Source organism: Perissodus microlepis, chromosome 20 (genome assembly GCF_051167445.1).
Source record: "Perissodus microlepis isolate ML-2025 ecotype Zambia chromosome 20, ASM5116744v1, whole genome shotgun sequence".
Classification (NCBI taxonomy): Eukaryota; Metazoa; Chordata; class Actinopteri; order Cichliformes; family Cichlidae; genus Perissodus; species Perissodus microlepis.
In genome coordinates, this window is record NC_140480.1 from 29,404,915 (window position 1) to 29,432,716 (window position 27,802).

General features: G+C 40.2%; 1 protein-coding gene across 5 annotated transcripts in view; it reads left to right on the top strand.

The window, feature by feature from the left end:
* LOC146364832 (arf-GAP with coiled-coil, ANK repeat and PH domain-containing protein 3-like) overlaps nt 1-27,802 on the top strand; it is a 69,907-nt gene that overhangs the window by 15,767 nt on the left and 26,338 nt on the right. For 4 of the 5 annotated variants that reach the window (XM_084915868.1, XM_084915871.1, XM_084915869.1 and 1 more), the window contains exons 2-4: nt 11,965-12,022; nt 18,690-18,809; nt 20,045-20,098. In XM_084915868.1, the coding sequence (XP_084771994.1) occupies nt 11,965-12,022; nt 18,690-18,809; nt 20,045-20,098 (232 nt within the window). Of the gene's footprint in view, nt 1-11,964; nt 12,023-18,689; nt 18,810-19,123; nt 20,099-27,802 lie in introns of those variants that run through there. The other variant, XM_084915873.1, reaches the window with a different exon arrangement.

Below are 27,802 nucleotides of genomic sequence, written 5' to 3' on the forward strand. Positions count from 1 at the left end.
AATCTGAACTTACTCAGCAGTACCAGTGAACACACGTGGTATCTGACTGCTTCCTTTCAGGTTATCCAAATAGAAAAGATGCTTTTCGTAAAGGCAAAAGCGAGAGATCCACAGTCAGATGTATGATGGAGATGTGATGTTGCTTTTAGACACTCTCTCCTGACTGTCTTCAGTGCTGAAATCCATCCAGCTGTCTGACTGCAGAATGAAAGGAGATATTGTGCAGGAGACGTCTGTTCCAAAGCTGACCTGCAGTTAAAGCGTTGAAATATTAGTGGAAAGGCTGACACAGGAAAGAAAACCATCACGGATCCAACTCCGATGTAACAGGAAAGAGACTTTCAGGGTTATAATTGTGGATTTCGGGGCTGTGCTTTCACACACTCTTGATGCAAGTCCTCAGCTCTGAAATCCAGCTAATAACTCAGGTTTGTGTACCCTAACATTAATCTGTCTGAGAAGAAGCTAAAATTAGATAATCCAGATGTTTTGCCATTTCTCTCTGGCGCAAATCCGCAAGCCAGACGAGTTATAAATGGAAACGTTATTTTCCTTATTAGAAGAATCTCAGAGGATGACTTCAATGAGAGCGAGGCAGCCGTACTTGACATATTTGCATATTTTGTACATGAAAGAGCCTTTTATCATGTGGTAATTATTCTGACTGCCTTTAACATGTTTTTTTCCTTTAGTCCAAAATGTGTAGATGTCTTTGTTAGGAGTGTGTCGGCATGGCGTCCTCGCGGATGTGTTCAAGCAGACGGTTACGAATTTGAGCGAGCATGATTTCAGAAAGAGCGGGAAAGGCTACCTCAGCTGTTTTTTCTGCGCAGCTGTGAAGCAAACGGAGGAGATATGCCGTGACGTTCCCGTTTCTTTGGCAGACGAGCCCTGCTCTTGTCTTTCAGTCCCTCTGTGCTGCAGAAGAGGGCCGAGGGCAGCTGCTCAGAGGTCACGGCGGGGTCGGGGTTTGGCAGTCAGTGCTTACTCTTAAGTGTGAATAAGGTGCAGCTCTTTCTGAGCAAGTGTTACATTCAAATGTTAAAAAATTGCCTGTTATATAGTTATACTGGAAGTGTAATTGGTTAACAGCTGGTCCACTGAAATATCTTAACATCTGTTGGCTTGATTGCCATGAAATATTAAACGGACGTTTGTGGTTCCCAGAGGACGACTTGTACTGACGTTAGTGATCTCCTGACTTTTCTTCAACTGTTAACAGGAGGTTTGACATAGTCTGCAAGTATCTGATGATTTAATAACAAGTTTGAAATCGTTTGATCTATTTTAATTATGAAGAGCAGGGCTGCATGATTGTGGCTAATTACTGGAAGAAACGATTCATAATCATGATAATCACAAAATGTTGTAAACAGAACACTGCTTTTATGCTCAAATCTTTGCATCAGAATAAAACTGATCCTCCTTCACTTCAGTTCAGTACTTATGCTTTTTCAGCCTAAGTGCTTTCTATCTAACATTCACACTGTGATGAACATATTGGGAGCAATTCAGGGTTTAGTATCTTGCCCAAAGCATGCAGACTGGGAGCAGCCAGGGATTGAACCAGCAACCTTCCAATTAGTAGATAACCTGCTCTACCTCTTGAGCTGCAATAAAAAGGCTTGGGTTTTATTTATACAGTAGTGGAATTGAAATGATAGAATTTAAAGATAAAACTGTATAGTTTCTGTTCTAAAGTCTCACTTTACTCTGTCTTTGCAGGTAGAGGAGGTGAAGTGATGAAGCAGTAGCTAAGACAGCGAAATAATTCTTTCATGGTCAAACTAGCAAGTATATGTGCAGACCCGTCCACTTAATCAGGCTTTGGGTGGCCAGGTTACATTGGTAGATGGTTATAATTGTATGCAGTGACTGGAGTGGGTAAAGAGAAACTTGAGGGTGTTAAAATAGAGGAGAAACCAGGGAACAAAGGAAAGACACAGCTTTCAAAACGACTAGGCTTTAAAAAAAATCTAAAGCTTGGCAAGATCAGCAGGAAAAAAAATCCTAAAACACCGAACTAGTCCTCTAATTTTATTTTATCTCATGCTTTGTTATGAGATACATACTGATTTTCATCCTTCATTTTGGCAAGATATAAATGCAACACTTGGCTGCAGGAGTGTTGCTTGATTTGAATGTTTCTGCTGAAGAGTCTCTCTGTTGTCGTGCAGCATTGAGAAGATGGGATTCATCTGCTCAGATTATGTGGGAATTTTATCCCCTGCTCTGTGTTTCCCTGCATGTTCGCGTTGTTGCTTTGCTGCCTGTGATCAGCTGGCCGATGGACAGCATCAGAGCTCAAGTCTCTCACCAAGGGAAGCTCTGAAAATATGCATGCATTCTTCAAGGTCCAGCAGGACATAACAGACTAACAGAAGAGAGAGAGCATAAAAAATCAGAATCTGTCATGCACAGCTTGCAAAGTTTGATTGGCTTATGTGTTGGCGTTTTTGTTCTTGCAGTCTTGTTTTTCCAGTAATTTTGCAGATGAAGCCAGTTTAGTCACTGTCAGAAGTGTAAAGGTTGTACGAAACCTTCTAAGGCCTTGTAGAGACATTTTTGAAGTCTGAAAATAACCATTATGATGCTAAAGAGAGGATGATTTAAATCAGATTTCACCAAAAATAAAGAGCGGAGGAGCTAACACACTGAATACAAACAGATAAGGGAAAAACACATAAACACTAATACCTTAGTTTTATGGTTTTACATAATATTTTTCACTTTTTTAAAAAATGTAACATTGTAAAATAGACAGTTTTAATACAGATTTGCAGATAGTCCACATATGTTGGCAGGCTTGCAGATAGAAGTGAATAGATATCATGTAAGTCGGGTAAAGTGGTATTAAGTTGTATGTTTTAAAAGAAAAAGTGTGCATGTGTTCCGAGCTGTCAGACCATTAGACTGTGTGTGGATGTGGCAACATCATCTATCTTTTATATCATCACTGTAGACGAGATCGCTCACCAAGACTTGGAGAGTAAATTATGATGGATGGCCGTCTCTAACCACAGCTGGATCAAAAACCAGCAATAAAAGTTGAATTTGCTTTTTTGTGAACTTTTTTAATTACCTGTGGTTTTTCCTGTGGAGTCAAAGGGACCAAATGAAGATGTAATTGCCATTTCAGAATTACAAAAAAAAAAAAAAAAATTAAAGAAACAGTGAATATTTATAGTTTCTGACAGTGAGATGGTCTTATATTTAAAAAAAAAAATGCAAATACTAGTATAAATGAGTCCCTGTGGTATTACTGTTGGCATTCAAAAAGTCGTTAATGCTTCTGTTTGAATCTTCTTTAGTTTCTTTCTACGCTGAATATTTTTCGTTGTGCCTTTCCATCTCTTTCTGAGGAGAAGCTTCAAGCTTCGTGCTGCTTCCCTCAGGATTTATATGCTGTGGTCTGTGGTGTTCGGAGGAGTATCACACAGCCAATGCAAGCACGAATGAGGGAGAGCTGGCATGGGTCTGGCAGAGACAGAGGAAAAGGAGGAGGAAGTGGTGGTGATGGTGGAGGGAGCAGACGAGCAAAAGTTCAGCCACAGCAGGCAGACTGGTCATCTGAGGTGGAGCGCTTAACACGCAGCCAGACTCTATCCCACTTGGCTAGAAAAAACATCAGGTGTTGGTTTTGGAGAGGTCGTGTGCAGTCCAGATATCCTCCCTATCTCTTCACCTTTCTCTTTTGCTTCTCCTGGCCTTTGTTTCTGGGCCAGACGTCTCTCAGTGGTCTCAGCGGAGATCTGATGGCGGCCTATTAGCAGTGAGCTCAGCTGGGCTCCACATGCATACAGTGTGATAAGTTCCTGACATCTTATCAGAGTTTTGGCTCTGGTGAATTCTTTACAGTGAAGTCATAAGGGAGGAACGGATGATAGACGATCATATGAGAGGCTCTGACACTCACAGAGCAGCTTTAACTCAGTCAGCCTTTCTTTGGGCTTCACTGAGCCCCTGCGATCCCACATAACCAGCATCCCGAAGCTTATCCCACTGGATCTGTTAGTTCAGGTGTCCCCTGGAGCAAAATACTTATCTTCACCTTCAGAACTTAAAAATGTGATACCTGCAGAGGAATTTGGCTTTTACAGCAGTGAAATAATAGAATAAAACAAAAGTAGTAGCTCACACTCACTAAATTAAAATCTGCTTGATGTCAACAATGTCAAATGATTATTCTGGTCTTTTTAACTAAAGAAATGCCAACATTCTTAATTCCAACGCCCACTGTTAACATCTTTTTTGACAGTGAAGAGTAGAAACAAAGTTTTCCAAGAATGAAACTCAATATAATTAATAAAAGAACATGCACTGAATCTGGGGATTCAATATTTGGATCGGATATCAGTTTTGATCTTGAGCCGACTAACATAGTCCATTTGTTATTATTGTTTTATTGATTAATTGCATTTTAATGGTCCGTGCCTTCCCTGAACTTGACACCAGCGAGTTTCCATACACAGAGGCAAAGATCAGAGACTCGAAATCGTTTGGTGATCTCTGTATTAACCCACTAGATGAGTGGGTGGGCTTGGAGGGCAGTCTGTCTGCCAGAGTTGGTGAATGGTTGCCACTCAGCTATTTGGCTACAAACAGATATTTGGTGGTGGGGGTGAACGCTTCCCTTCACTTGCAGAGTATGCCCTGAACGTGCTCCTATCTGGATACATCCACGTTAACCCAGTGACAGCTCACATATCCAGTACATGCAACTAAATCTCTACTTTCAGCGATGCTGCAATTGAAGCATAAATGAGTCATTATCGCTGCAGCAGACACGTCACTTTTGCGAAGCCATTAGCACAGATGTGTGTTCCTGAAGAGGGTTTGGGGGTTTAATGCGGCGACGCAGTCAGCACAGTCTGTGGCAGAAATTTGAGCTGAGCTGTCGGAGAACAGAAAGCCGTTCAGTTTAAGTATGAGTGACACATCTAAGCTTTCAAGTGGAAAATAAAGGCAAGGCTTATGAAACAATAGTCAGGGCTTTGAACATATGTTGGGAAGGGTTTTACTGCAAACATCTGAACTCCCTCTGCACCGTAAATGATTGGGTTACTGCAGACCGTAGAAAAGCACAAGTCTTGGTAAAAGATGAAATAAATGTGACACCAACTGTATGAATACAAAAATCTCTACGGAGGTCACAGGGTTTTGGTTGGTGAATGCATCATTGGTTGTAGTTGTAGGTCGCTTGCTTACCCCGACTGCCTCATTGGCTGCTTCTATTCCTCCTCAGCTATATGTGTCACACAGCAATAATAGTCCCAACTTGTGTATTTCCATTTTACAACTTTGACTCTTGGTAATATGGCCTAACAAGCGAAAGATCCCTCGGTTTTATTATGGGAGGAGACACATCCCTTTGGGATGGGAAGGGCATCCGATGCGAAACATCTGCTAAATCAAACATATGGAGGTACCTTCTGTTGCGAGCCCTTATGAATACCACCTGGTTTTTGTCATCTTAGTTTGAAGCGACTGTATTGATGCATTGCACAGATTCAGATCTGCTAAATAGAGATAAAATACAAATTAAATACTAGAACCTGACACCAAAAATCCTGGTGTCTGACCATCGTCTTGCCATCCATCATCGCCTTCAACTAATGCATTATTTTTACAAAGCAGTCTTTGAAATCTGAAATAACATCAGATTTAAAAAAAAAAAAATCAATTTTAAAAAGGAAAAGCTATCATTTGCAGAACAGAACATCTTATTATCTCTAGCTTTAGTGTTTTTGGTTTTTAGAAAGGCTGCAGTAGAGGACACTCAGTGCTCCTGTATTTGGAGAAATCCACAGTTTGAGAGTCCTGCCAGTCATCTCTCAGGGGAAGTTATTTTTGAGTTAGAGCTCTGAAAATGGACTGTGTAGATTTATATTTAATGGTCAGCATGGCATAGCCAGGGGTGACTCTGTGATCTTGCTTTTAGCTCATGCAGTGAGTGGTCTGGAAGAGCAAGAGGGGGGGGTGGGGGTGGGGGGGCAGAGGGCATTAGGAGCCATGCAGCTAAAAATAACCTAAGTTGTAGCTGAAGGGGGTATGCTGAGTACACTCACCCTCCCTCCTCCAATAATCAACCATTCAGCCATGCAGTCCAGCCTCAATTAGGGCACTAAAGCAATCAATATTATGACAAAATGCAGTTTCTCCAGACAGAAAGTGCTCCATCACGAGCCTTCAGACAGACGTACAGACACGCTCGTGCCGTCTCCAGTCCCTCGTTTCCACTCCTTCATCCGACTCCACCTTTCCTCTGCGCTTCACTAGGGTTTGAATGATGATGCGGACATGCTGAAGAGTGTGCTGATTGTTGATGATCACTCAAAGATAACAGTGGGTCTATTGCACAGCTGTGTGCTGACACTGGTTCATCACTCAGTGGCTAATTCATCCTCCCAGTGGGCTTGCTGTCTGGAGGTTTAGCTGCAGGTTTTGCCCCAGCTGGAAGACGCTTGTCGGTCTGGTTGAATTTTAGGGGTCATTACATGCACCCAGTGTTTGCAGTCTCTTTAGCATCCCACCTGCTTGCTGTCCGCCCAGACCACCAGGTGGCTCTGCCTCAGTGTCTTCCTCCACAACACAACCCTCTCTGATATGAATGCTCATCAGCATCACACACAGCTTCACACACTGCAGCCAAAACAATACATTTTAACTAACGCTCAAGGTATTCCTTCATCTCCATTCCTTTGTTATGTTACTGCAAACCTGTAAAAATACATTTTCTCTCACATTTATTTGATGACTTTTTATACTGAATACTTGACAGATTAAGATCCTGCATATTATTCATATTACAAGTGCAAATAGGTGTTTCTAAGCCAGCTGAGAGATGTGGTGGTTGGCAGGGCTCATTTCAAATGAGTCCATCCTGCTGGGGACCCACCACTCGTGAGAGGAGCTGTTGGGATGTGGTGATTTGTGGATTAGGTTGTCTAAATGTTTAAATGTCCAGGCTTGTAACAGTAAGTCAGGATTCACACTGATGTTCATTTAATGCTTGATGGCAGGCGTTCCTGACATTTTGATGGATGTTTTTGGTGTTGCGATTGTCATAGCAACAGTAAACAATCATCATAGGTAAACTGACTAACTTACTGCCATAAATCTTTACATATCACCCTATTTTTGAAACTTTTGCACTGGCTTCTGTGGGGATTAAAGGCCTGACCTGTTGGATGTAGATTTCAGTTTAAAATCTTGGTTCCCACTTTTCTCCAAACCAGGTTCTCGGATCCCTGGATAAGAGCCTTCCTGTGATTCTGTGTAACTTAGGGTGATTGGGACTTCCAAATTTTAACTTCCAAACTTCGGAACAGCTTCCCAATCTCCCTTTGCACCCGTGACTCTGTGACAGCCCATAGAAAGCAGCTTAAAACTCACCTGTTCAAACAGGTTGTGTTTGTGTTGTTTCGCTCGGTGTCCTGTGTGTCTGTTTTGCCTTTGGTGAGGGATTCACACATCTTTACGAATTAAACTTTCCTGTAATTTTCAGTGGGCTGAATTGGAAGTGGATTGGTTCTGGTCCCCAAACCACACGTTTGACAGCTGAGGTCTAGAATGATTGTGATGTACATGTTACTAATCTGACTGTTTCCTTTCATTTACTTGTAACAAACATGTTATTTCACTGTAATGTTTATGTAATGTTTTCAGTGGAATATGATTAGAGAGAAAGGTTGTAGTAAAGAGAATTATCGCTTCAATCTGCAGCTCTTGCATTAGCATTTCAGCTTATTGTTTTCCTATTTTGGATCACGGTCTCTCCTCTTAAGGTGTCATTTTCTGCTGCAGCAGCTGTTCTTGAGATAAAAAGCTCCAAATAACCTCGGTACATGACTAAGACACAGTTAGAGACCAGCTGAACTGACATCTTAACCTCAGAACCCAAAGGTGGACACAAAAATAACCTGATATTAAAGGTTTAAGTGAAGGATGTGACTAAAAATTTCCACCACTGCTGTCTGAACTGAAAACATTTTCCCTGAGAAGATACTTTAAACCACAAAACAGCTGGCCAGCATGGACATCACACTTATTTACCTTCCAGCATTTCAAAAGATCTCCGTTTAGCATCAGGTGGAACTGGTTAAGACGTGCAGTGGTTCTCGAATTAACGAGAAACAGAGGTGTTCTGTGACTTTGGGCCAGTAAAAGGCACCTCAGCCTCTCCCCTGGATGCCCAGTCAGCACGCCACCAGCCAGAAACCATCAGACCTGCAGCTTGCTCAGCACAATCTCTGTGTTTATTATGTTTTTACACCGCGGCTTAACTACACGGCTTCATGTCGGATGAATGATTTAGACGGCGTGTTTTAAATCTACAGTGGGTGTTGCTGTTGGGTCTTAATCAGCCATTAAGGAGCGCCGTGTTTACGTGAGTTGATTGGTGGCGTCCGTGTGAACCACATCTGGATGTACTGCTGTTTAATGGGCTCCCGATGAGGTTTTAATGGAGGTGGTCTCTTGTCACTCCGGCCCTGTAATGAGTCGCGTAAGGGACTATTTGGCTTCCCTGCTCCTCTTGGTGTGAATGAGGGTCAGCTCACAAGCACATCAGGGACTTCTGCGGCCCACTTAAGAGACGGTTACCGTGGCTACAGGCCCGAGGCTCCATCTGCATGTATTATAGGAGGCGTGTGCATTGAGAAAAAAAGGGGAGTGGGGGGGATACAGCCTGGAGGGAGCAGCTGTCCTACGAGCCGGTCTCTGCACATCTGGGACGGCTAGCTGGGGTGTCACCACGCTGTACCCGAAACTCGTCCATCACTGCAAGACACACATTGTTCACATTATGGTGTTGTTAGACCAGCGTAACTGAGGTTTAATGTTTGTGGCATCTTTTGTGTTTGTGTACACGATGTTTTGAGAGGATTTTTCCACTTTGCCCAACAGACTGGAACTGAAACACTTGGTTAGTTTCAGTCATTTGTTATCATGCCAAACATTCTGAGGTTTTCATTTTCCATGATCAGGGTTTTTGCCAGCGTTTTGAAAGCCTGGCCTAAGTTGACCCCCCCGTCAGGCAGGGCTAAACATCACAGATTTTTATTTATTAGACAAAACCTACAAACATTACATTGACTAACCTGTGATTTCCAAAAGTGTGGGGACTATCATGGTACTGCAGGTGAGCCAGCAGAAGGTATTTTCAGCTTTTAATTTTCAGTTTTGACATTTAGTTTTAAACTGTAGACACAGAACTAGTGACAGCAGTAGGATATAAATAAATGGCACGTTGTTTTTAATTTTCCGACCCATTTTTGATCCTGAACTCGCCTTGTATGTCGTGAAGAGAAGAAGAAAACTTAAATTGAGCAGAAGTAAATCTTCTTTGGTTTATTTCATCAAACAGTTCAGATGTCCCATTGTAAATTTTGTGATAGGCATTTTTTTCCCCAGTATTTTTCTGTATTTTATCCAATAATCAGTTAATTTGCGGATTTAAATAATGAGTGGCAGATAAAGCCATAATGAAAAATAAGCTGGTTTGAAGGGTTGGCCTAAGCCTTGATAACCACAGCTTCTACTCTCACCACGTGAAGGATCATCTGAATATCCATCCACCCATCCTTCATCAATCTTGAATCTTGGACAAAATGAAACATACAATCTTTTCAGCGAGCTCTGGTGTTCCCCTGATTAGGATTCCTTTAGACTCGAAGAAACAGCGACCCTTATATTCACAGTGTTGAAGTACGCCGATTTCATGGATTCTTTTTGATGGTAGCGATCAGGCGGAAACTTTTACTTCCAAAATCAGACGTCTTTATTTGCGCTTAAAATAAATAAAATACAGATGGATCCGGAGACCTAGCTAACTAGCCTACCTCCGCTACGTCTAGCGAGGTCTGGCTCACAACCGGAAGTCAACACAGTCTTATGGGTTTGGTGTTCCGCCCATTGTACCCCCCCTTCAACTGTCCTGCCTGTGGTCTTCCCCACTTCAACACTCTAAACAAAATCACCCAAGTTTAAGCATAGATTTCTAATCCTCTCTACCTACAATGAAAATATGAAATCATGAGTACATAATCACATTTCCCACAAGCACCCTTTCTCACAACACCCTCATTGTTTTGGTTACTCCAAAATAATGAGATTGGTTACTTCTGAGAGCACATGACCATAGTTGAGGGTTACAACATGATGGATTGGTAAATCAAAAGCTTCTCCTTCAGGTTCATCTGTTGCTTTACCGCAGCAGTCTAGTACATGGCCCAAAATACAGTACACCTCATGATCCACCTCACCAAACACCCTGAGAAGTTAACTACTTTTTTTAGGGCAGCAAGTCTGCTAGAACAGCTGCTATCTATTTTTAATCTTATCTTGTTTCTTAATAACTCACAAGTAGTCGATTATTATTTAAAAAAAAAAAACACCAAAAGCATCTAAACTCTTCTGTGGATATTTGCAAATAAAACATGACATTAAAATCAGTCCCAAGAACTGCTGGAGCCATGAATACATGAGGAGAACTAGCCTTTTGAAAAGCGAGAGCCTGCTAAGCGCTGCACTATCACATTTTTTAAAAAGAGCAGCTTCTAAAATGACATCAGCAATGAAAACAGTTTCGCTCACTGGCAGATAATCCCTGGGCGTGGTTGGGCTCAGAGCCGTTCAGCAGGAGATCAGTTGAGGTTACAACAGCACGTGTCCATATGTGGAATAATATGGTATTGATTATTTAGGTAATGCATGTTTCCATTCTGCACGAGTTAGAGCTTTTGACAGACATTTCCTCTCTGGAGCATTTCTCTCCCCCAATCCTCTCGGTTCCATATTAAGGGAGTAGAAAGTGTGGGGGTTGGAGAACATGTGCCATCCTCCGTCCCATGAGCTTGTCCAAGCGGACTAATCCACCAGTGGCCAGAGAGGAAGAAATGAGTCGGAGATGTGTATTCTGCCAGCCACGACAGCAATCTGATGGAGCTGCTGTGCGATTCGTAATACAACATTGATATAAAATTTGGAAAAGGAGTCCTGTGTGTGAAAAAAGTGTGAATTGTCAGACATCTTTCTTCTTTTCCCTCGCTAAAGTGAGCAACCAGGCATCCAACAAGTCCTTATCATTAAACAGTGAAGGAAAACTTCAACACACAGCACTTCCAAATTGCACACTAGCACTGGATGAGCCAGTTCTCCCAGCTTTGAAATCACAAACAGGACAAATCAGCTGTGCTCAGCCATCTGCAAACACAGAATTTGGGTGTAATTAGTTCTGCTGGTATTTGGCGGCAAAGCCAAGTTTTAACAGTCTGTGCTCTGGGCCTCATAGATAACTGTACAGCTGCTTGGATATTTGTGTTGCCTGGAACAAGAGATCCAGTCTGACCGACTGACCAACATTTCCATCCCTGGGGTTCACGCTAAAAATTGGAAGATGTGACTACATGAAGAAGCTGGCTGTAGATCATATTTAAACCATCAGCAACAGGAAGCACATACCGTAACAGATGAGCAGCACATAAGGGCGGTGAACGTAGACGTGCTCGCAGCGCACATACTCTGACATGACCTCAGCATGCGGAGGAGCCTCAGAGTGGTGTTCATAAGGCCTGTGTCATGCTGGCTCTGGGTGTAAATCACACGTCTCTCAAGGGTGGAGAGGGGAGCTCCAGATGCGGCTGGGTGCGGTTTCAGTGTTGACAGTGAGTAGGTGGACTGGGGGTTGTGTGATGAGCCAGACAGCTATGTTCCCCTCGCTGCGGAGAGACCATGTCTATCACTTTGTTTTGACAGAGCTGAGCTGCTCCCAGGATGGCGTCTCGCTCATTAAAAACACACCCGGAGTCTCGCCTGGCTCCGCAAAACTCTGTTCCATTTCTGGGAATGTGGGGAATAATAAGACTATTGCAGATCAACTGTTTTCCAATGAGTTAACATAATTCAATTTGTTACACATTACCACATGTGTAATAATGGATTTTTCCTGCTTTTATTTTTCAGGGCGAATATTGATGAGGTAGAAACAGAGGTGGTGGAGATCGAGGCAAAACTAGATAAGGTAAGACAGTTCTTCTAGTTAACTAGTTAACATACAAAGATGATGCTGTAAGATGTTGTGAAAGGGAAAAAAAGTAGTGCAAATTGTCTTAATATTTATGTCTGTGGGCTTTCTTTTTACTTCTATTGGTGTCTTTCCTTTGCTTCTTTCCATAAAGAAGTTATTGCGAATGAAAGACTGAAAACAATATTGGATAAACAAAGTAAGCGTTCTATAATGTTTTCAGTTTTCCCAGTCCACGCCGTCAGTACTTGCTTTGTTTTTCTTGCTCTATAAGCAGTAAACAGAAACCAGGCCAAGTTTCAATAGCTTTTTCAAAAACGTGTTCAGAATAAATGAAACAGAAACTCAGCCCCGAGCGCACCTGAAGGCAAAAGACCTGCTGCCTTAAAGAAGCCAGTCCGGTTTTATGAAGCTTAGGGGCACCAACGTTTTTTGGTGTGTGTGGGTTTTTTTTTTTTAGAAAAGCAAACATAATGAGGTCATGGCGTTAAGTGTCAGTGTGGCAAGCTGTAAGATTGCTGATACTAAACGTTCACTTGCAACATTTTTTTCAGTCTTACAGTATGATATGAAGCTTTTTTTATGGTAATGTTTAGTCCCTTTACCTGAGCTTTGGTAAAGATTGTGATTTTTTTCAAAAAGGTGATCTGAAACTCTTAAATTAGAAATCTCTATTGCAGATTTTTCTGAAAGACTTTGTAAAGACAGTTTCTTTTATATAGATAGATATGGTAATAATAATAATGGATTGCATTTATATAGCGCTTTTCGGGGTCCTCAAAGCGCTGTACAATTCCACTATTCATTCACTCTCACATTCACACACTGGTGGAGGCAAGCTACAGTTGTAGCCACAGCTGCCCTGGGGCGCACTGACAGAAGCGAGGCTGTCATATCGCGCCATCGGCCCCTCTGGCCATCACCAGTAGACGGTAGGTGAAGTGTCTTGCCCAGGGACACAACGACCGAGACTGTCCGAGCCGGGGCTCGAACCGGCAACCTTCCGGTTACAAGACGAATTGCCATATATTTAGGAAGATTAAAAAAACAAGTTATTTTCTGTTTTTCTCTTTTTTTCTTACAAGGAGAATTTTTATACTAAAAAGTCAATATTTTGTTAATATTTATGTTAAAATCTGAACTATCAGAACTGCGTGTTTGGATAGTTTAAAAGTGAAGCAAAGCAATCTTTTACACTGCTGCCATAAACAGAGTTACACAGCCATGCATGCAGCTCTCTCCTTCTTACTGCAGCAGGGCTGAATTTGTAATTTTTTTTTTTTTTTTATAAATCTTTGGTTTCATTTATCACCCAATATTTTTTTATAAATTTAAATAAAACTGGTATTTTAACTGTTCCCACACCTTATAGTTCAGTACATGTTTGACTTTTCAGGGTAACCAGTCATCGACAGCCATCAAATTGAGAGTCACAGGTTTGGTGTAAAGCTTTTTTTTAATAATGTCAAATTTAAATCTACTTTTTAGTCATGCTGTTATTATGGAACAATCCAGCAGGTTGTAATCTAAAAATATTAGCTTGAAGCAAGTGAGCTACTGGCCTGTTATGTTGGACACTGCCGATACAAAATATCAGTTACACTTGTGCCAATAGAAATTTAAATTTGAGAGCACCAACCACGACTTGACTGACATGTCTTCAGCTATCTGCTTTCTCTAAAAACACCAGGTAAAAAAACATCTGCTAAATGAGATCATCTCAACTATATTTTTAGCAGAAATATCTCAGTTTGCACATTTGCAGAAGTATAAAATCATCTTTTTTTTCCCTTTAAAAAACCAAACTCTGTTGTAAATTAGAAACATTTGGAGAAGCCCACCTAGTGTGCCAAAGAAGCCTATCCCATGTTTTATGTTTTTAATTATTAATGAGGGAATCCTTGCAAACATATGGGATCCAGTGAAATTCACAGGGTGTTTCTCACACTGACTGCAGCCCTGAATGGTAGAAATACTGCAGAACTAATGGCTGAAAAAGAGGAATTTTGGTCTCTTTCCACATTTTGTCACACTATATTGAGTTGCGGCAGACCTTAGCCACGGCCTGCCTATTACACACAGGATTATATCACTGTGTAGTGCCTAATCCCTTAGTGCTAACATTGCTAGCATAATGGACGGGGTATTGTTGCTCGGCCCAGTTGAAGAGTTCAGCTCAGGTTTGCTGAAACGTGACGTGGCAGCAGTGCAAGATGGGGATTACAGAAAACATCAGACTGCATGGCTTTCAGAGAGTGCAGTTGCCCTGTAATGAGGCAGCCAGATGTTCCAGCTGTAATGCTCCTGTCACAGGTCCATCTGGTGCTGTTCTCAACCTAACCCTAACCCTGACTCTGACTTGCATGTGTCAGAAAGAGCCAGTGCTAATCAGGCTGTTCTTTTACTGCCATCATTGTCGGGAACCTCCATTGTTAGTTCATATACCAGGCCACAGGCATTCCTGTCATTTTTAATATTCATCTACCAGGGTCTTCACAAAGATGCATTTAACCATCAACATACTCTAAAGAGGGGGTGTTTAACAGCTTACATGTGTGTATTTTGCACTGAAATTTGATCATCAGTTGTATAAAACTGCATAGTAAAATGAGTAAATAAGAAATTGAATAAAAAGCTAACTTCTTACGTAAATCTAAATATTTACATAAATATTAGCTGATAAGATTTGGGTAATATAGGTAGAAAAAGGTTTGTTTAACATTTAAACATATTTTATGCATATTCCAGCATATAAAATAAAATATTTGTTTGTACTTACACTCACAGATGCTAATGTTTTTGCCACTTTTTACGGAATCAAACTCAAAGTAATGTCAGTACATCCAAGCATTAAACGCTGCATGGTCATACTCTCTCCCACGCTCCATATTATCCATGTTGATCTGTACACGTCTGTTGCTCCCACGGACGTCACGCGCTCGTACGTCATTGTCATGAGACACTCTCACAAACAAAATCGCGGTTTAGTAACACAGTAAAGCAGCGTGCTAACAGGAAAGTTACAGTAATTGGATTACTTTTTTGCAATAGTAATCCCTTACTTTACTTGTTACTTGAAAAAACCATGGACTGGTACCGGTCCGTGAGTCCTTTCGTACTGAAAGTTGAGGCTTGGGTGTGAAATTTATGGTTTTCAGGGTTTTTAATCGTTAACTCGGTTTCCCTGGCTCTTTTTCCGTGTTGTCGTTGTGTGTCTTATTTTGAAAGAAATATTTACGTGTTACCATAGCGACCAGAGAGTATTAAGGGGCAGAGAGGAGGATGTTACTCTCAGTGTTTTTGGCACATTTCAGGAGGATGCTGCTAAAAAAAGTTACACAATTACACAGTGAATTTGCATTTATTATTATATTTACAAAATACCACAGTTTTTGTCTTGGTCGTATCATTTTATTTTGTTGTATTTATCCGCGACACCTGAAAGGCCGGTCCGTGAAAATATTGTCTGACATTAAACTGGTCCGTGGCGCAAAAAAGGTTGGGGACCGCTGCACAAGAGGACAGAAAAGTGTGTAATTCCTTACTGATTGAGAAGTGAGTACTGGACATTGCTGGCAGTCACTGGGTCAGATTAGTTGCAAAAAGTATAGGGTGCTGCATGGAAAACCTTGCGATTGCTGAGGTCACCTGTAGTTTACATTGCAGACCTGCCTTGAAACCCTACAACTCTGCAACCAACTTGTTTTGAATGGTTGGATTGCAGGAGTAAGGCACAGCTTTTACTTTGATGGTGACCAATATCTGTTTGTGGTTTGTGTTATTTACGGGTGACTGCAGCAAATCAATCTCAAGGAGATTTTTGATGTGGCACTGTCTTTGTGAACAGTTACACCTAGCCAGCAACCACTCACTAGCTTATTGGAGACTACACAATGACTGGTTTCTAGGCCTGTGTGGGACTCATAGACCGCATGAAAGATGGACTCAGCTACCGCCTCCCATTGGTTTGTGATGAGGTGTTCACCTGCTGCACTACATCTAGTTGTTTTAAAGATTCAGAATAAGGGGTGGAGCTGACTGTGAAACTGAACCAAATCTTCCTTTCTGACTCCATCATAATCAGAATTTACAAAATAGACTTCAGTATGATTTGAAAGTAGTGATTATGCACCTAGAGTCATCAGGAAAGCATTTAAAGAGGGCACAGAGTAAGAGAGCTGATGGATCTGAAGTTATCCCATTCTGGCCATTAAAGACCTTTGGGAGATACAAGTTTAAGGGACTTTTAGCCCCCCCCTCCTTTTTTTTAAGACCAGGAAGCAATTTTATACTTTTGTTCAGTCTATCTCTACACAAATCTCTTTGCAAATCTATGTGGAGTGCTGCAGACTGGATGTCTGGTGAGTTTTAGCAAGCTTTCTGTTAGCATTATTAATAGCAGGATAGGTAAAGCCTTGTTTTCAGTCATAATGCTAGGCTAATGGTGAGTTTGCTTATAAACCAAAGAAAAGGCCACATCAGATTCATGTCTGGTTAGCAGCTGGGAGGAAATGAGTCTTGCTGGAGAAGACGGGTGCTGAAAAGCAGAAAACCTGGCATTAGAACACAGAGTGAAAAATAAGAAGAGATTAATTTTCCTCTCATGAAACCAGAAGCTAAACAAAGCAGCCGTTATAGCAGACAGAGAAAATCTGCTGACAGAGAAAATGTTCTTGGAAATGCACAAAAGATTCATGCTGAGTTGCCGGTGTCTGCTGTCCATTATCCAGTCCTGGATAACATCGGCTCTTTTACATGTGTGCAGGGTGGCTAGCTGATGTCAGGGGCTGACATACGGAGCCCACCTGCACACACTGCCATATGTGAACACAGGTGATGAATAGACAGCACACATGCAGCTGGATCCCCGTCTGGGGCTCAGGTGCGATGACGAGCTGAAAACGCAGAGAAACAAAAGCTTGAGTGTTGTGACTCGAGCATGTGATGTTGAGCTATAAAAACCGCTGGCCTTAAGCGTGGATTGTACCTCAGTGATGGGTCACACGGAGCCTCATGTTAAGCAGACTTCTATTTACCACATAAGTGTTGACACATGGGAGAAAGTGCGATCCCTATTTACATTCGAGAGACATGCATGGACATGCAGTTTAATTTTAACACCCTCAATCCAGTCTTGGACTGTGGGAGGATCACCTGGAGGAAACCCACACAGGCAAACTCAATAGATGGCCCCAGCTGACCTGCAGGTTGGGCCAGGAATGTTTCTGTATTGCAACAGCGTTAACCGCTCAAACATGATGCCGCTGCCATGATTTTATTTTAACATTGTAATTTCGATATGCTCTTTAGATGTCAACTAGCTTTCTACTAACCCTGCTCAAACTCATCAACACTCTTCTTCATGGATACCTGGAGGCTGGTCTTCATTGCAACACCTGGGAGGAAAGACACACTGATGACTTTTTAAAGTTGAAAGAATGTTGACTTTTTGTAGACTTTCAGTTAGACCAAATAACAGAAGCTCACTATGACTTTATGCAAAACCGTCATTCGATGTTGTGCAATTGGGAAACACCATATGAAAACCAGGCCAAGATTTCAATCCAGAATTTTCTTTTTTTTTTATTCAACTAAAATTTTAAAACTTAAATTAACATAACCAAAAGCAAATTCATATAAAATAAACAAACAGTATCCCTTCTTTGAATTATTATAGGTTAGCAATAAAGCAAATAGATAAAAAGACACTTGTACATATATTTGTAAATGATAAAACCTGAGATTAAATGCTCCGCTAGGTTTACAAGAAACTGAAAGATGGACAAGAAAAGGCTAATTTTGCTTGCTGGCTGGCCAGGTCTCATCCCCATTCATGTGCAACTGCATGAGCAGGGATTTTCTCATCACATCTGAGGTTTGCTAGACGAGCATTTAAGGGAAAATAGCATGTTTTTATTTGCAGTTTATCCATCATAAGTTGTTTAATAAACTTTACTTTTTTAGATCTGAGTGATACTGCAGAGAGTCAAGTTACAATAATAGATACTGGAACTATTATAGGATATTTATAGGAAAACAGCCCTCTCCTGTGATCTCTGTAAATCTCTGTTTATAGGCCTATTTGCTAATTTCAGTCAACATTTGAGAGGAGAATTATCCAAGATATAGTCTTTGGCTAACGAGTTGTGATTGACAAGTTGCTGTCACACCATCGCTTTTAAAACCCTTAGATCAGGGGTCTCGAACTCCAGGCCTCGAGGGCCGGTGTCCTGCAGCTTTTAGATGCTGATTTAAATGGCTAAATTACCTCCTCAACATGTCTTGAAGTTCTTCAGAGGCCTGGTAATGACCTAATCATTTGATTCAGGTGTGTTGACCCAGGGTGAGATCTAAAATCTGCAGGACACCGGCCCTCGAGGCCTGGAGTTCGAGACCCCTGATCTAAGGGTTTTAAAAGCGATGGTGTGACAGCAACTTGTCAATCACAAGACTTGCTCAGTAGCGGTTAAAATGACCTCTCCTTCTTAAATGAATCCAGTTTTTTTTTTACAAGGCCTTGGCCTTATACAGATTCTTTTTTTCTGATATACAAGGTCTGCCCATTGTCATCTCCTTGAGCTGAACTACAGCCCTGCTAATACGATGCGTGTGTTGAAAGCTTCAAGATCTTTCATTTAACCCCTCGTCTGTCTTCTGTCCACAGCTGGTGAAGCTATGCAGTGGAATGATCGAAGCAGGAAAGGCCTATGTCAGCGCCAACAAGCTCTTTGTCAACGGCATCCGGGATCTGTCTCAGCAGTGCAAGAAGGATGTAATGATCTCGGTGAGATTCTGAAACAAAGCCTTGGTTTTATCTTTTCTGTGGAACCAGCTTCCAGTTTGGATTCGGGAGACAGAAACTACCTCTACTTTTAAGATTAGGCTTAAAACTTTCCTTTTTGCTAAAGCATATAGTTAGGGCTGGACCAGGTGACCCTGAATCCTCCCTTAGTTATGCTGCAATAGACGTAGGCTGCCGGGGGATTCCCATGATGCATTGAGTTTTTCCTTTCCAGTCACCTTTCTCACTCACTATGTATTAATAGACCTCTCTGCATTGAATCATATCTGTTATTAACCTCTGTCTCTCTTCCACAGCATGTCTTTTATCCTGTCTTCCTTCTCTCACCCCAACCGGTCGCAGCAGATGGCCGCCCCTCCCTGAGCCTGGTTCTGCCGGAGGTTTCTTCCTGTTAAAAGGGAGTTTTTCCTTCCCACTGTCGCCAAAGTGCTTGCTCATAGGGGGTCATATGATTGTTGGGTTTTTCTCTGTATCTATGAAGCGCCTTGAGGCGACTTTTGTTGTGATTTGGCGCTATATAAATAAAATTGAATTGAATTGAATTGAATCTATCACAGACTTTAATCTGGTATTATTGGCCTCATTTGTCTTTTAGTGGATATGGTTGTGGAAGGTTTTAGCCTCAAAAATCAGCCTAAAAAAAAATCAGCCTTTTTTAGCCTCAAAAATCAGCTAATGTCCGAGGCTTCTCCTCGGACATTAGCTTTGCAGCTTTGTTTTTGTGTGAACAAACCTGATTACTAACAGATTAGTCAGCGAGGATCAAATCAGGCCTGGAAACGTACTTCTTGGCTTGACTCACGACTCCGGCGTCTTGGACTGTTTTCATTGCTACTGACATTAAGTACTATTAAAAGCCTTTTTGGCTTCAACTGTATGACTAATTGTGAGTTTCTTATTAAAGCCTTGTTCATATTTGTAGTTTCCATTGTAAACGAATAAAAATAAATGGCATGAATCAGTCCTGCAATTACAGCTCTTTTTCCTGTACATGGTACAGCTCAGTGACATTAACCAGCTTTGACTTACTTTTAGCTTTGTGGATCTTTTCATTTTCTTCCATGCAGAATTCATATAAATTATGGTTTTAGTTTCTGACAGATTTTATTTGCTTCTTTTATTCACAAAAATGAAACTATTGTGGCGTGAGACTATTATGAGAATTTTTCTGGATGTATTGTGCAGTTAAAGACTGGTTTTTGTTATTTTCTGTGCAGGAGTGCTTGGAAAAATGCGGGGAAAGCCTGCAAGAGATCATAAACTACCACATGGTAAGCCAGCCATGCACTCTATATACATTATACTGAGACAGAGTGGTATCATTCTAATTTTAACTGGCATTTAAGGCTACATTAGGGCCTTTTATTCCTTTTATTTTAACACTGATGGTCACTGAAACCATCTGTGGCTGCATTAATGTCAGTATATGGAGCTCACACTGAAAGGCAGACACTGACAATGTCTCCTTAGGTTGTTTTTATATGGAAATACTCACCAACGGGGCACCTTTTAATAAAGGTTGTGTTAATGGTTAGTGAATAATTAAATTATCCTTTACAGCTCATTTAAAGGCCATTTATAAAAACAAAATTACGGTTGCCAGGTTATTAAAATCTCCCATTGGCAGGTACTTTTCATTTCCTTTTAGTAAGCCTAATAAAGAAATCCTCCTGGGTTTCTCACTCACAAGTAAGCAATCAAATGTGTAGTTTAATTCAAGGTTTTAATGATCAAATAATGTTCAATGGTTTTAAATAGACGGATTTTTGACCAGTTTTTCTGCAGACCCTCAGAAATACTTGAACTCAAACTGCATTACATAATTATCTGACTTTATAAAGCAACTTTCTATCGTATTTAATAGTATTTATTTAATTTGTTATATATTTATACATCTGAATCCATTTGAACCACATCTAAAGATTTTGACGGTGTGTAAACACCCAGTAATGCTTTTTAAAAAGATGTTGAACTTGGCCAGACATCTAAATACCGTAAAGATTTGGTAAAAAGTGGAAGGTGAAAAAAAAAGTATTCTCAAGTCAGCGAAAAGGCACACGTAATGTCTAAATAACTCTTCCTCCTTAACTCCTGAGTTCCTCATGTTGCTCCGCTTTGTTTAACTGTTTTAGGCTTGTACAAATAAGTCATAATGTAATAAGAAATAAATAACTAAATTCTACTTATGTAGCACATCTAAACTTACAATGGAGACATTCACACTGCTTGCGTACAGTGGCGCAGTAACAAGCTGTCCTGCATTCAGACAGTACCAGAGGTCAGCAGTTCTCGAAGTGAAGTCTTCAGCTTTGATCTAAAAACAAAAAAGTCACAGTTGATACAAGTTGATATATGAACTACGACTGTGGGGATTATAGACAAAAAGTAGCAATAAACAAAACCTGCCACTTCATACTGTATTATTTAATGCACAAGGAAGCAGTGGGAGGTTGCTAACACTGTCTCAAGTGGTAGTAGACTGATTGGAAACAACCAAGAGACTAACTTGGAAACTCCTGTAGACAGTAGTATATAGTATTATAGTAGAGGCCCCAGAATAAATTCGTGTGGAACTCCATATGTCATAATGGCTGATGCAGAGAATGTTTGATTTCCAAAGAAGTCTTAATATTATTTATTCCACAATGCAAAAATTCTGAGTGGATACACTAGAAGAGACAATGCAGATGTGGTTAAAGGCTGATATTACAGGAATTAAAACTGTATTAGGAATTGACAAGAAGGATATTTTCTATATCTATTAAATGGGACATATAAGCAGTGTTTGATATCCAAGGGAGACTTTTTGAGCATGGTTGCAAAATTCAGAGTTAAATATATTTATAATAAAAAAGAGAAGAGAAAGAGAGGGAGAGGAGAAAGATGTGTCGTCGCAGATCAGCGACTCCCTCCTCTTCCTTCACTCCCGATCAGGAAGCAGAGAAGAAGGTCAGCATTACAAATGGAGGCTTAATGGACTGAGTCGGTTGAACAGCTGCTTGACAGAAGAAGCCTTGTATAGCCTATAAACCTGCATGTCAGTGTCTTACAGGCATGTGTGCAGTATAGATGTCTGTCACGATATCATTATTTTGTGTTCTGTTATAGGTATAGGTACTCTAACCTTAGAAGCTGTTATAAATTTAGAAAGTTTTGAAATACTTTTGCTTTTGTAGACAGAAACTAAGAATGAGATAGTGGTGAAACTGAAATGAACTGAAGTGCAAGGAAGAGGATCATCTCCGTTTCCTGGTAGTTCCTGGCAGAAACAGTGCAGTCGGTGTCAGAGGCTGAGATTACAGAAACAAAACCTTAGCATTTCACAGCGAAGATAATTCTCCTGTTTATTAAAGGGGAACTATAAGGATTTTCTTTTGTCTTTTATAAATGAGGGTTTTTACAAGTTTAAACCAGGCCTTTGGATGGGTGACTTTGCATGTAAATGCAGTTTTTCGTGAATGCAGTTCTGGTAATTTCACTTTGGTCGAAAGCCAACATTTTTCATATGCCAGAAAAACATTGCATTTTAGAGATGCCCACAGTTTCAAATAATACCGTCAGGATATGTTCAGGTAACGCCTGTGAGTCAGTGATCAACAGCTTTCTTCTGTGGTCATCTGAGAGTCCCAACCTTTATCTCCATTCACCAGCAGTTAAAATCTTTTGGCAGGAGGCAGTATAACAAAAAGAAGGAAAATTTTAAACTGTAAATCAGGCGAAGCTCCTCTAGTAGAGTCCGAGAATATGAAGGTGGAATTGTTAATTGTGCTTAAAGTCCACTTTAAGCTCAATTAACTCTTTTAACAACCTCAATCCCCACAGCGGCCGTTAACCTCCTGCTGCTGTGCCTGATCCTCATGACCTTCTCAACAAATACAAACACTGGAGTGTAAGCTCAGCCACACTTTTCACACCTGTGGGAAACGAAAAAAGTACACATAAGGAGGCAGAAGGAGAATCAAGATGAGCTTTGAACTAATGATCTAAAAGAAAGGGGCTCATTTCTAAATTTAATTTACGCAAGAATACGTTTTGTAATGTGTAATCTTTCTAATGAGATGCTTGAATATGAGTTTGTAGAATTGGTGGGAAAGCAACAACAGTTTAGGTAAAGAAAGCGCTCTAGTTTGCAGTTATAGTTCAAGCAGTATTGATGAATTACCACCAAAAAGGCTCTGGGGCCGTGCTGATAAAACGATTATTGTGCCACGGTCTGTTTTTCAATAAATCTCCCGTTTTGCCTTTCAGCACATCCTGTTCTTTTGCTTCTCCATAAAAGTCCAAATTCACTCCCCACCAGACTGTGGCAGATTTAATTAACTTCATATTTATTTATTTCATTTGCTCATTTGAAGTATAATTAAAGTTCAGGAAAATCCCCTAAAATTAAAAGAAGTTTTTTTGTTTGTTTGGTTGTTAAGTATAACGAATAGACTACTTTTAGCCTACTTTTAATAATTGTGTTAAATAATCGTGAGCAGCTAGTAGTTATAGCTTGCTTATAAAAACTCAGATATAATGCATCATTTCAGCACTGTTTGATCTTAATACACTGATTGATGTTGGTTTTTAAAAATCCTGCAGAAACCCTGTGATAGGAGGGAATCCTCTGAGATATGAGAATGATGTGTAGGAACATTTATTTTTAATTTATTTAGTATTTTTGTGTTTTATTCAGAAACGACACTGCGTGTGATTTTTACTGCATGGCGCTCATGTAGTCAAGGGACTCCAGCAGAGCATCAATGAATAAGAAATGATGACCGTTATATCTGGCATGGTACAAATGTGGCCACTGAGTGCCAGCCGCCCTTGTCGCAGGCATACTCGGATGCCTTTAAAACCCAGAAAGGAAATACAAAACGGCGTCTGAGCACATACACAGGACGAGTTTAAAAGAGTCTTGGCCCTGCTTCCTTCCATTTCCTGATAGCTTGGCTTTATTGCCAGTCCAGTACCACACAACAGAACAAACAGGCTCTGTTTGTGTGAATGTCACCAGCAGGCCAAATATAGCTCCAATCTTGAGAGTCTTTTTCCCCTCAAAGTTTTCACAACAGATTTTTCTTTCTCACAGGCGGCAGCATCAACAGAATTGGGCCATAAAGCCCCATTTGAATACTCGATAAATTATTGACACGTGTTTGACTCTCTGAACATACATTAGACATGAGGGGGAGGGCTGACACAGGGAGAATATGATGTGAGTGAATCTTTGTGCACTGGAAAGAGGTCATAATGCAAAAACGGATGGGATTTGCGGAAAATATGTTTAGGGTTTCGTGCAAAAAAAATAAAAAATAAAAAATCAACCAGCTTGCTATAATACAATTTGAATTAGCCTATTTTTCATCAACCGGTGTTTTGACAGTCTTAATGTCTTCACCTGTTAAAGAAAGAAAATAGTGTCACCAGCATATTTAAAGTGGATTAATTAACAAGGGATATATCATTTAAAGGCTACTTCATAGGCCTAGGCACACAGAGGTAGAGATTAGTCAGAGACCGCCTGGCAACCTCTGGTTGCTTGGGAAAAATGGTATTCCCTAACTAGTTAGCGCGTAGTTACTGGACGATGCTGGCACGAGTTAAAATCAGTCACTAAGAGGGTGCTGCATCGAAAACTTCTTTGTGTTTGCTTTGGTTGCTAGCAGATGCTGTGGTCACCTTGCAGTTTTTTTCAATGAAAATTGCCGATTTCTCTGCATAACTTCCACACTTACTCCCTGAGCTGTAGTGAAAGTTAAAGGTTGAGACACAAGCCAGAAATGGATAACATTCACCTTCAAAATAAAAGCTGTGCCTTAGTGCTCCAACCAGCACATTTTAAATCTATACATGACCAGTTTGTGGAAAGTGTTTGTGGACAAGTCTGCATCTTCCATGTAAACCTTTGACAACCATAGTAACCTCTTAGTGACAAAAGTAATTAGATAAAGGGGTCACTGACTGGTCTCTAGGCCTGTTTCACTGGTGCCTTAGCTTAGCTGTTTTTCCTTGTTTCCAGAGTTTTAAATAAGGGAACCAGCTGCTGGTTGTAGCTTTAAATTATGTGAAAAAACTCTAAACAGTATAAAAAATGGGTGTAGCGTGTTGATCTGGAAAGTGCCTAAATGTGCATCCTCTTTAAAGATCAGCAGGGGGCGATGTATGTGATTGCAAAAAAACGTACTTTTGTAAAGAAGATTCTGAATTTTATACTTCAGAATTTGAACTGAATTAAATCCAAAACATTAAAACACAACAAAAAGAAAAAGTGAAGTTGAAAGACACTGACGTGGATTAAGATAATTTTTAGAGTAATTTACTGGGTAATATTCACTTGGCAAATATCTAATACATGCTGTCAGACATGCATCACAAAATGCTTTTCCGTTGTCTTTAGATAATAACTCATAAAACCTGTCTGATTGCTCCCTGACCATCCCATTTTTTTTTTTTTTTTTTTTTTACAAATGACCCTTCCCAAATGTGTTTTTCACAAGCAACAGTGTCCCTTTGTTCAGTCCAAATTTTCATTGTCAGAATGTCGTGATGCTTACTCAATCCTCCAGGTTGATTCTGTTCATCTGGACGTAGTCCCACTGAAAACGCTACGTCCAGATGAACAGAATCAACCTTTTGGAGTTTTATTATCAGAGTTTGAGATTCTTTCCAAAACAAAAGGATTCGTTTGGCACAAGTCACTAGACCCACCATCAGTGTTCTCTTTATAAATGCTTTCAAGGAGATAGATCATTGGTGCCGTGGACAAATCACACTTTGATCACACTTCAACCATTGGCATATACAATCCAAATCATTTGCAAAAAGGAAAAACATTCCCATAGTGCATACAAATAAGTGCTTCTTTTTGTCCTACATTTCCAGCCTAAAACATCTTTAATTAAATCCATTTTTATGTAATCTGGTTGTATAGAAGTATGTGGGAAAACAACCTTTGGCTCCCAGCTCGGAGTTTATGGGCTCAAATGCTGCATTTTGGTTTTGTAATTTCTGCTGACCGTAAGAAACTGTAGTATTCTCAGTCACAAGTCGTTACCCAACGCACTTGCAGTTTCACAGTCAAATCCAAACTTTTTTTTGTTAGAAGTTGTTGAAGGAGAGGTTTTATTTCAGGAACCTTTAGAGACACGAAGCATGCATGGTTTCCTGGATAAAGTCTAAAAACAACAGTTTGTTTTTACCCACTCCGATTTGACAAAGGTGTTCTTGTGCATGGAGTGGGCTTGAGATAATTGCTTGACTGACTAAATCACATCATTATGTCTGAACATGCTGGTGGAATCAGCGAAGGGATTTAAAAAAGTGATAGTCAGTACAGTAGTCTTTTGTAATGGTGTCTTCAACCATCTCATTCCTTAGCTCTGATGTCAGCATGCTGAAGGTGTGCCAGATACTCTTGGACTTACTTATGTTTGACATTAACTCTACAGTTTGTGCTTATCTGTCAAATATGGAAATAAAGTGTCTGTTGCTCTCAACATTTAACTGCTAAGAAGATTTCAAGTCAAAACAAAGTGGCACGCTGTCATAATTAACATGGCTGGTCTGTCAGGTGGGATGCCATTAAGCAACGATAGATAGACAATAGAATCATACAGTTTTTGTTGTTACAATAAAAAATACAGTAAAAACAAACATTGTTAAAAGTTCCACAGATCTATACTGAAGGCTTTATTCTGTGAGTGAGTAAAAAAATGTCATATATAACAGTCATCCATCCATCTATTCATTCTCTTATGCTTATCCAGTTCAGGGCCGTGTGCAGGCTGGGGCCTATCTCAGCTGCCATAGGGCAAGAGGTGGATACACCCAGGACAGGGCACCAGCCTGTTTCAGGGCTAACAGTAATAGAATAATATAACAGTAATAAAATAAGATTTATGACTAAGATGACTAAGATTATGAAAAAAGAGAATTCAGTATTCTGTTGAACACTAAACTTATGAGAAATGTAGGATAAAAATACATTTTAAAAGTTGTAATTCTGTCTTTTGTATCCCAGCTTTGTTAATACAGTTATGATGGCAATTAGATGTTGTACAGTTAGTATATTAACTACATGCTAATGTATAGCAGGCCAATATTTGATGTTTAAAAGATAAAGCATCTGTATACTTGTATTAAAAAGCTACACTTTCCAAGTATTTTCTTAGTCTAGGTCCCAAAAATGTAAATTAAATAAAACATAATATTTATGCAAATTGAACTAGTTTGCAAGCCAGTATCTGTTACCAGCTGTTAGCTGGTTTGTCACAGTAATTAGCAAATGAAGTCAGTGTGTATTTGGATATGACTTGTTAAATGCATTTTTACATACAAAATATGCATGTACAGTATATTCAGCAGTGAAGGTTTTTTATATTACAGATGCCAAAGGGAGCATTGCTTCATGTAGACTAATAAAACACATTAGTCTTGCTATCCTACATTAATCCATAGTTTTTTTTCCCCTGTAAATTATTGTGTTTCTCCACAAAATATGATGTATTCTCAAAGCTTTTTTTCCGCAGTGCTTCTGATCTTTAGTAGCTTTTTCTGCCCCTCCAAATGACCTAATGCTTACTATATTTTAAGGCCACAAACAGTGTTTCTGTGGAGCCATGTGAGACAATCAAAACAGAAATATGTTATCTCTGACTATATAAAAACCAAAAATGGGAACATGGAAAAAACACATTTTCTGTATTTATTAGTCTGAAGCTCCACACTGTGACTTTAGGTTCAAACTAAAGTTGAAGTGACGGAAAACTGGGTCCATTTTTTAAGTGTGACAGGTAGGAATCAACCTCTGAAGTCCAGTCTGACAATTTCCATCATTTTTCATAAATCATAACCAGTCCCCAGAGCCCCATATTACTAGTTTAGCTGATTACAATACAGTATCCCCCGCTGCCCAATTTGCATTATGCAGTGACAACCTGATGCATGTTGGTCCGGTGAAACAAGGGTGTCAGCTTGCCGCAAAAATA